At 40.8% G+C, this 9442-nt stretch overlaps 2 protein-coding genes across 2 annotated transcripts; both read left to right on the forward strand.

Annotated features, from left to right (window-relative positions):
- Positions 1-329: 329 nt before the first annotated feature.
- N7482_008323 (Taurine catabolism dioxygenase TauD/TfdA) lies at positions 330-1089 on the forward strand (the record flags this gene model as incomplete). Its single annotated transcript, XM_056690447.1, has 2 exons — positions 330-432; positions 524-1089. 2 exons carry the CDS (start codon positions 330-332, stop codon positions 1087-1089), a joined length of 669 nt encoding a protein of 222 aa, XP_056540212.1.
- Positions 1090-2461: 1372 nt separating this feature from the next.
- Positions 2462-3864, forward strand: N7482_008324 (histidine phosphatase family protein; the record flags this gene model as incomplete). Its single annotated transcript, XM_056690448.1, has 3 exons — positions 2462-2594; positions 2647-2800; positions 2856-3864. The coding sequence occupies 3 exons, from the start codon at positions 2462-2464 to the stop codon at positions 3862-3864; spliced, it is 1296 nt and encodes a 431-aa protein (XP_056540213.1).
- Between the last annotated feature and the right edge of the window lie 5578 nt (positions 3865-9442).

Genomic DNA, 9442 nt, shown 5'->3' on the forward strand with positions numbered 1-9442 from the left:
TATACTCTCTCTTATATAGACTTGTGAAACTAGAACAGAGCGGGTGGGTCCACAAACCCATCCGCAACTATCTCGAATTTCCATTAGAGATTAGATCCCTACTTATCTGTAGATCTACTTTCTCCCAGTTTAATACTGAATAAAAAAGTCGTCTCATCTAAAAATTGGGATCCTCTTGGCGGCCGAGCATAGAAGAATCACCCGCATCTATCGCTCGATTAGCACGGAACAGAGCAGATTTCCGCCATATAAAATCCATTGATCTCTTAAACATTTATATTTGGAGATTTACCTGGGCATCTCACCCATAACAAGTCTCATCGCTCAAAATGGGTACTTCAGCGGTGTCTTACAAGCCTCTCGTCAAGACGGCCAACTCTCAAGTGGACTTCGGAGTTGAGATCCATGGCCTGGAGCTTGAGAAATTGACCGGTAGGTGCCTTCCAGAAAATGCCCTGAAAATATTGCTAAAAGTTTTGAAGACGACGAATTTACCATACTTCGCGAATATACGAGCACCAAGTTCTTGTGATCAAAAATCAACGCAATCTCTCCCCTCGCGTGCAATATGAGCTTACGCGACGGTTTGACCCTTCAGCTGGTATTTATAGCCACGGAAAATCTATCGACAAACGCAGTGTTCTTCACAGCGACCTCACTACAATTCCTCATCAACCACAGGTCCAGGTCATTGGACATGATTTTGTCAAGGAATATGAAGGGTTGACGAACCTCCAATTGAGACACCCTCATCACAAAGCATTTCAGAAGCTTCCCATTCCAGTGGTAGAGGATCAGCAATTCACCCATTTCTATCGGTGGCACATTGACTCTGCCATGTATGACCTTGATCCCCCGCTTGTCACTTCCCTCTTGGCTGTACAAGTTCCCAAGGGGCGCCGCCAGATATGCCGCTATGATGATGAAACCAACACCACGCTTGACGTGCCCCTGGGAACAACGACATTCTTCAGCGGCTACCGTCTTTATGAACTCCTTTCAGAAGAGGAAAAGCATTTTGTCCAAACCAGCCAAGTCGAATACGCGCCACATCCATACATATGGATGAGCAAAGCCAACTGTTTCTGAAGGGCTGGAACTTTCAGAGGATGAACTCCCTCCCTTTGAGGTTGAGAAGATCAAACCCTATCCAATGGCATGAAAGAACCCCGTTAATGGAAAGCTGACAATGATGGTATATCCTACTTGCGTTCGTAGGATTCGTCTTGAGGACGGTCGGGTTCTTGACAACCTTTCTGAGATTCGGGAACGGCTGTATCGGTTGCAGAGGCGTGCAATTGATCCCCAGTATATCTACGCTCATGACTGGCAAGAGGGGGATCTTGTGCTCTTTAACAACCACGGAGTGATGCATTCCATTGTCGGCTCATTTAAGGATGACGTCGAAGTGAGATTGTTCAGACTGTGTAACATGGCGGGGAGCCGGCCCCCCTTGAGTCCGAAGGATAGCTTCCCATGTCCCTAGCATTATTATGACACGGTTCTGAAAATTCCATTTGCCTTAATAACACAACATACGTAGTCTGCTTGATCAGGAATGTGTCGATTATGTGGTACGAAATTGTTGTTATGATGGGACGGGCCGAAGAGATGCAAAAGAGCGCCCATGTCCATTGGATAGTGCAAAGAATCAAACAATAGCCATTACAAGATCAAGTAGGTGGGCGTATGCAAAAATACAAAGTCAAACCGGAATTCTTCTACCAGAAGAAAAGATCAATACTGCTTGTTCTGTGTCATGTCACTGAGAACGAGTGACTGCCGAGTTTACCGGCAAAGTTTTACTACGCCAAGTTCAAGTACCCGCGAAGTCTCGGCAAAAACAATCCAGATTTGAAGGATAATTAAGTGATCGGGCAGTATATGATGCCGTCCTTACATCTTCATAGATTTGGGGGCTTTAATTTGAAGCTTCCCAGCAGGGCACGCCGATGAGGAAATATCCAACTCGGCCAGATCCCTTAGTAGCAATCCAAACCGTCCCTCCCTCTGCCGGATGCTATGCTCTGCACATAGATCGGTACAACGTTCGCCACGGACTCGTCCTTGGCTAGCTGCATGAACAATGCAGATATACTCCGGAGTTTCAATGTCAGTAAGGCGTGCGCTAGCCCTTCGCTTACACAACTAGAGCCGCTTACTGGCCGGCTGGCACAACACGTCCCCGCCCGGCGTCGCGATAAGATTATCGCCCTCCCACATGGAGAGCGTAAGAGCTGTGATTGCAGCTTAATTTGGTTGTTCATTTCCCGGATCTTCACCATTCCATCATCCGACGTCCATGTAACTCCACCACGTTTGTCAACATGTAGGCGATCCAATCGCGACCTTAAACCCCTAAGCGAAGCAATACGACGAGAACCGTATAAAAGGATCAGGAGTCACGGCTAGCGATGGGATAGGGAGTTTAAGCGCGTCGAATGCAGCTGAAGAATTAGCAATGGCTATGGATAAGATCAAGTCCCTAATGCTCTCCGTTGCAGTGGCCACTGCCCTGGAGGCGGGGGCCATCTCGCCGAGAGCTACGCCCACTCAGCCCGACTGGTTCCAAACATCGCCTGATCTCTATGCAGGTTAGTGTCGGCGAATGTATCAGGGCGAGACAAATAGCTAACATGGAGTTAGGCACAGTGGCAACCGGTGCTGCTCCATTTCTAGCAGAGATCAACCCGGCGCCTTTCGGCGAGGCTACCTACGTCCACAATGCTCCATTGGAAACATCGGAGCCGATAAAGGGTGCTCATGGACGGAACATCTTTCACCTGATGGGTGATCTAAGGTAGGGCACAATACATCTCTTCATATATATAGTTCGCTTACCCTCTTTTCAACAGTCCATATTTTTCGCCGGAGGAGGGCTTTTGTGTTGATGAGTATCCTCTGCCTAGGGGTGCTAATATCACGCAAATGCATTTGCTTCAGCGTCACGGTGCCAGATATCCCTCTTCATCAGAAGGACTGGATTCATGGGGCGCTGGTATTGTCAATGCCACTGCCAAGGGTACTGTTTTCCAAGGAGAGCTGGAGTTCTTGAATGATTGGTCCTACAAGCTGGGCAAGGAGATCCTTGTTCCCAAAGGCCGTCAAGAGCTGTTTGATTCTGGTATTCTAAACTTCTACAACTATGGCCATCTCTGGGATAACTCGTCCAAAATCGTGGTACGCACCACCCTGCAGTCTCGTATGCTTGAGAGCTGCGAGAATTTCTTGGCTGGTTTCTTCGGGCTGAACTGGAGAAACCATGCCAACATCCTGGCCACCATCGACCCAGCTACCACCGGCGAGTTCTCTTGCACCAAAGAGGGGGAGACCATAGCGGACACAATCGAGATTCCCGTGGGCACTTGGATGGCCACCTACCTCAAGGAGCGAACTGCCGAGCTGAAGCGTCTGGCAGGCAACTACACCTGGACTGTCACCGATACCTACCACGCTCAGTCTCTCTGTTCCTACGAGACCATCAGTCTCGGCTATAGTGACTTCTGTCGGCTCTTTACCTACGAGGACTGGGTGAACTATGCGTACCTGATGGACATCGAGTTTGCGGGGTATTCTGGCTTCCACAGTCCCACTGGTCGGGCCCAGGGCAGCGCCTGGGTGGAAGAGTTCTTAGCACGCATCGAAGGTCACTTACTCGACGTACCCGCCAATACCACTGGAGCTAACATGACTCTGGACACAAACCCTGTCACTTTTCCCCTCGACCAAAAGCTGTACTTGGAGTTCACCCATGACGCCAACATTGTCTCTGTTTTGACTGCTTTTGGGTTGACGCAGTTTGCCGATCCGCTTCCCCTTAGGTCTTGCGCGTTCTATATGTGCTCATACAGCAATGAGTCGTGATTGAAAATTCCGGTACGATTGAAAAGAAGGCACGCACCTAAATATTAGCAACCTCCATCCTCGAATTATGCTCGATATAACTAAGGTAGTTCTCAAACTAGAGTTCCAGAACCACATTAGTTCTGGAACTATCATAGTTCTCGAAGTGGGGTTCCAGAACTAATGTGGTTCTGGAACTGTAGTTCTAAAACTGCAGTAGTGCTCGAACTCGAGTCACAGAATTACTGTGGTTTTCGTGCTACATTGGTTCCAGAATCAATGGTGGGCCAAATACACATGTCAAGTTTGGCCTACTTCTGGACTACTGTGCCATTCTCGCATGTCGCTCAAGGAGAATTTTTATTGGCTCACTGCTACTCCTTGCTCCACTTTGGAGTGCCATCAATCAGCCTCTAGGAACCGAGTCCGTAGTTCTAGGAGCAAAATGGTTCCTGGAGCCTACTGGTACTGTACGTTTCTAGGGCCTACTGGTAAGTTCCTGGAGTCCCTTCAGCTGTCCCGAGATGTACATGCCTGCCTCTAGGAACCGAGCCCTGGGTTGATCTACAACCCCAAAAGTGGACTCGTCAGTGTTGAGGATCGGAGGAGACAGACCCACATGGCGCATTTGGGTCTCCCCTCGACGCGAAGCTTTCACTCCAGTGCCCTACATCTTGTTATTAGAGTCGACTTTATCTTTCTCAGTGTTGATCATTCATTTGGAAAACATGTACGTGAGACCCTTCACATGCTGTATGTGTTATTCTGGACTGCCGTCGTTCCCCTCAAAATACGAGTGGCGTCGCTGTTTAAACTCGGAGACATTCCACACGGTCGCAGAGAACCAACGGCTGCTTCCAGGAACAGTGCATGTAACGACAGGAGCAAAAGAGGTTCCCAGGACCAAAGAACACAGTTCCCAGAGCCTTTTGAACCGTCTCTAGGAATTCCAGGGAACAGGGTTGCTCCTCGAAGGTCATGCTCGGCTCCTGGGACCGACAAAAAGACTGTGATCACCTCATGCTAATCCGGAACACTTGTGGAACAGGCTTTGAAGCCATAGATCAGGACTCTACTGGACTACACCAGCTCAATCTCTTCCTGGAAACACGACACGTGTTCTTGGGGCGAGCTGAAGTGGCTCCAGGAGCGTATCAGTTGGTTCCAGGAACTTTTTTGCTCCTAGAACTACGGACTCGGTTCCCGGAGACAGCAGGTCGATGTCACTTCATTGTGAAGCCGAGAGTGATTCAGCATGGGCCAATCAATCTACGTAAATGCCAATAAGGCAAAGGGGATTGTACAGTAGCCTTTTTCCACATGAGGTCATCAAGATATCACAACTTTACTCCCAGATCAAGTTGAATGGGATTCGTCAAGTAAATTATAATCAGAGTAGCCCTTTTTCTGATTCAAGTAATGCGAGACGAGAGAAAGTGAAGGAATACGCCAAGAGTGTTACTTCCACTTTCCGCGTGCCGTAACCACTCATATCTGCGGGGCATATCTTGACCGGCCCGCGACGGGAGCTGAAGCTGCGTGGCCCAGGCCCGGACAAGTGAATATATGAATCGAAAGTTTTACGGGGGGATGTTCCTCTTCTGGCCTGTCGACGTGGACACACATTCGTGAGGCCCGTTGTGGTCCCAGGACCTGTCACTGCCTTAGGCAGTCTACGGGCGGCGGCACTATAATCCAACAGCCCTTGGCTGTCTGGCTATTAGGCCTACCGGGCATCATGTTATATAAACATCACCAGGAGTATTTAGCTTAGCGTCCTTCCCATAACGGGAAGGACAATCAATTATTCCGTTCTGATCTCTTATCTAGTAGTAAACCCTACAAGACCCTACCTCCTATAGTAGGCTAGGAGGGGTCCTAATAGACGGACCCCTCGCTAGCACAAGAGCAAAGGACCTAATATCCTAGATACCTCACAGAAACACCCTTATAGTCGAACGAATAGCTACGAAGCTATAAAATTATCGACCTCGCTAGCGAGGCCGAAGGGAAAAAGGGACGAGGGCCGGGATACCCGGTACCTGTAGAAACAGCGGAAGGGTAGATCGCCGGTTATATTAGGGAGAAACCCCTAATAACGTCCCCGGGAAGGAAAGGAACGGTAGACTGCGGTAAAGCCTATCCGGCCTACCGACCTAACCCGACCTAACCTATAGTAGGTTAGGTATTAGGTTAGGTTCTTAGGCCTATCGTAGGTAGTAGGTTTAGGTAGGTAATCTGTAGGTACCCTATAGGCCTAAATGGGTTATAAATACTATAAATATATTATCTATATTATTTATATAGTCTTAGCCTATATTTTTCTGTCTTAGCTATTACTAGTTTACTTTTTAGTAGAAGGATTACCGCCTTTCTTTTAAAGTGCCTATATTTATATATTAGTTCTATAGTAATATTATATATAAATTAGTTCTATAGTAATATTATATATAAATTAGTTCTATAGTAATATTATATATAAATTAGGTTAATTTAAATCTATTTAATAGACTAGTAATACTCTTACTAATTATTATTATCTCTAGGATACTTCTTATTATATAATAGACGATATACTTAGGTACTTCCTATCTTAGGAAGGTTATTATTATTATCTATAACCTAGTACGCCTCTTCTAGCTCCTCCTTATTCTCTTATAGTATATCTTCTTTATCTAAACTAATAGGATTAAGCTTAAATAGATTAATCTAATTAGATATCTCTTCTTTTTCTTCTTTTTTCGATACTTTAATCTCCTCTATAGTAAAGAATTCTTTTATTAGAGTATTTTCCTCTTCCTATAGATTAAACCTTATTATATAATAAAATATTATTAACTCTTTAATTATATCTATCTTTAAGCGGTCTTACTAATAGTAATAAATATCCTATATAGTATTAAATAGGCGTTTAATATCTATATCTATTATAAAGATTACTAGGATATCTTATATAAGTACTATAATCGCTAGGAACTAGTATTAGTTATCTTTCTAGAATAAAAAAGGCTATTTATTTAGAGGATCTATAAATAGTAAATATAAGAACTAAGTAAGAGATAAATAAGGTTAAAGTAAATAAAAAAGCTTATTACTATTAAGATATTATATAATCTTATTTTTTAGTAATAATATATTACTATTATATATACTAAGTATTAGACTAAGCTATAATCCTTTCTGAGATAATAATTAAAGAGTAGATTAACCCTATTAAGATTTAAGGTACTCTTAGTAAGGAATTAAGTACTCCTTAAAGCTTTTATAATATCTATTATATTATTTATTATTCTAGTCTCTAATTATAAAAAACTAAAACTTATTAATTAAAGTAAATATTATTATAAATATATATAGATTACCTTAAATATTATTAGTTCAACTATAATACTTACTTAGTTATATCTTTATAGACTTAAGTACTTTAAATATATTCTTTTTCTATATTAACTTTTTTCGCTAAAGCTAGTTAATTAACTATTTAATATATTTAAAAAGCTTATTATATACTATAAAAATAAGATATATAGTTATATTAGTTATCTTTAAAAACTTATAAGTAAAATTATAGAAAAGCTATATAATCTATAGAAAGTAGTTAATCTAGCGTTATTTATTGTTACGATATCTACTTGCAGGGTAGAGGGCCTGTCGATTAGGTAAGGAGAAACCAGTATAATCAATTCAGAACAAAGACTGATTCTTAAGGAATCAGGAAAACATAGAAGGATGTAGAACTCTTTATAGTAGAGTATACACTCTAGTAAGAGAGGGGTCGGTAGTGTTTCGCTAGGGTATTAATATATAGTATACCGAGGTATACTATCTCTCTAGAGCGGGGTAGCTTCGGGACTACCCGGGAAGAAGAGGGGGAGCTATCTGTTACGGACCTCGAGAGGCGCGAGGACCGCAGCTATTTGAGGAGTAACCGTAACCTAATCATCCTACGGACGCTAGGGGTTAGTGTTATTACGTATATCGCGGTATACTTAGGTACGCCCAAAAGGACCTAATAAGATAAGGTAGCTAGTACGGCGTAGGAAACAGCTATTATCTTACCTATACTAAGATTACGCCCTAAGTATAAGGTACCGGTAAGACTGTACGTAATCTCTAATAGTAAAAGGGTAGATCGGTATATAGATAGATCGTACTAAGACCTATCTACTACTATACTATCTACTACCTATACTATTATAAAGGACCGGATATATAAGGATATTTATTTAGTATTATATATTTAGTTCTTCGCGATTAATTATATATTATTACTTAGTTACTACGTTTAGTAATTTATACTTTATAGTTTACTTTAAGATAACCTAATCTATAAGTAAGGAAGCTTACTTAGTAGTAATACTTAGTAACTAACTTACTCGGTATATATTTCTAGTATATCCTATAAAAGACTTATTAGGATCTATACCGTAGTAAGGCTTAAATAGTAATAGTATAATTAAGAGATATACTTAGGATTAGTAGTAATACTTAGTAAGTATAATCCTTAGAGCTTTACTTATAGTAACTAGTTAGTACTATATAATATATTAATTACCCTATCTTTAAACCTTAAAGTATAGTTATTATAGTAGGTAATAATAGTATTTTAAGTAACGTTTTAAGTAGATCGAACTCTATACCTACTAATATATAACTTATAGAGATAATATCCTAGTTATAGGAATAACTTATATAAATAAATAATATTTATATATAAACTATTATTAAACTATTAAAACCTAAGTTCTATTATAGCGAATAAACTAAGCTTCGTTCCTTTATAACTTAGATAGATATATAGCTCTACTTAATTAACTATATAGAAGAATCCGATAGAGTTATCTATGCCTCTATCTACCTATATAGATAAGTATTTAAATAGTTTAAACCCTATATTAAAGAATTTAACGATAAACCCCTAGGAGATTAGAGAGAGATTACTAAAGAAGTTTTTATATCCTATAAAAACTTTAAAAAGAAACTTAAATAGACTTTTAGTAATATCGATACTATAAGAACTATAGAAAGATAACTCGATTAGCTACGATAAACTAGATTAGCTAGTATATATACCGCTAAATTTTAGTAAATTATTTTATATCTCGACTTCGACGATAATACCTATATTTAGCTCTTTAAACGAAGACTTAAAGATAATATTAAAGATAAACTTATAAGAATCGACCGACCGGAAGAACTCTATAAGATAATTAAGCTTATAGTTAAGTTCGATAACTAACTCTATAAATATAAGCTCTAATAATAAGAGTAGTGACTAGGAGGAAACCGAGGAACAGTACTATACTAATACTACTACTATAAGAGTAAGTAAGGATAATAGCGACGATAACTAAGAGAGTTATATAGAGATCCCTATAAGCTATAACTAATAGAGCTTAACGTAGCGAGACTCCTAATTAAAAAAGAAAAACGATAAAAAGATAATAACCTATACTTTGAATATAGAAAGCTAGGATATCGGGCGTATAAATATAGTAGATATAATAACGTAAAACTATAGGTATATAAGTATAATAATAGATATAATAATATAAAGCTATAGTAGCTATAGATAACTTAAGATAGTAAAGTCCGACCT

This window comes from Penicillium canariense (genome assembly GCF_028826845.1).
Source record: "Penicillium canariense strain IBT 26290 chromosome Unknown utg000006l_segment0_segment0, whole genome shotgun sequence".
Classification (NCBI taxonomy): Eukaryota; Fungi; Ascomycota; class Eurotiomycetes; order Eurotiales; family Aspergillaceae; genus Penicillium; species Penicillium canariense.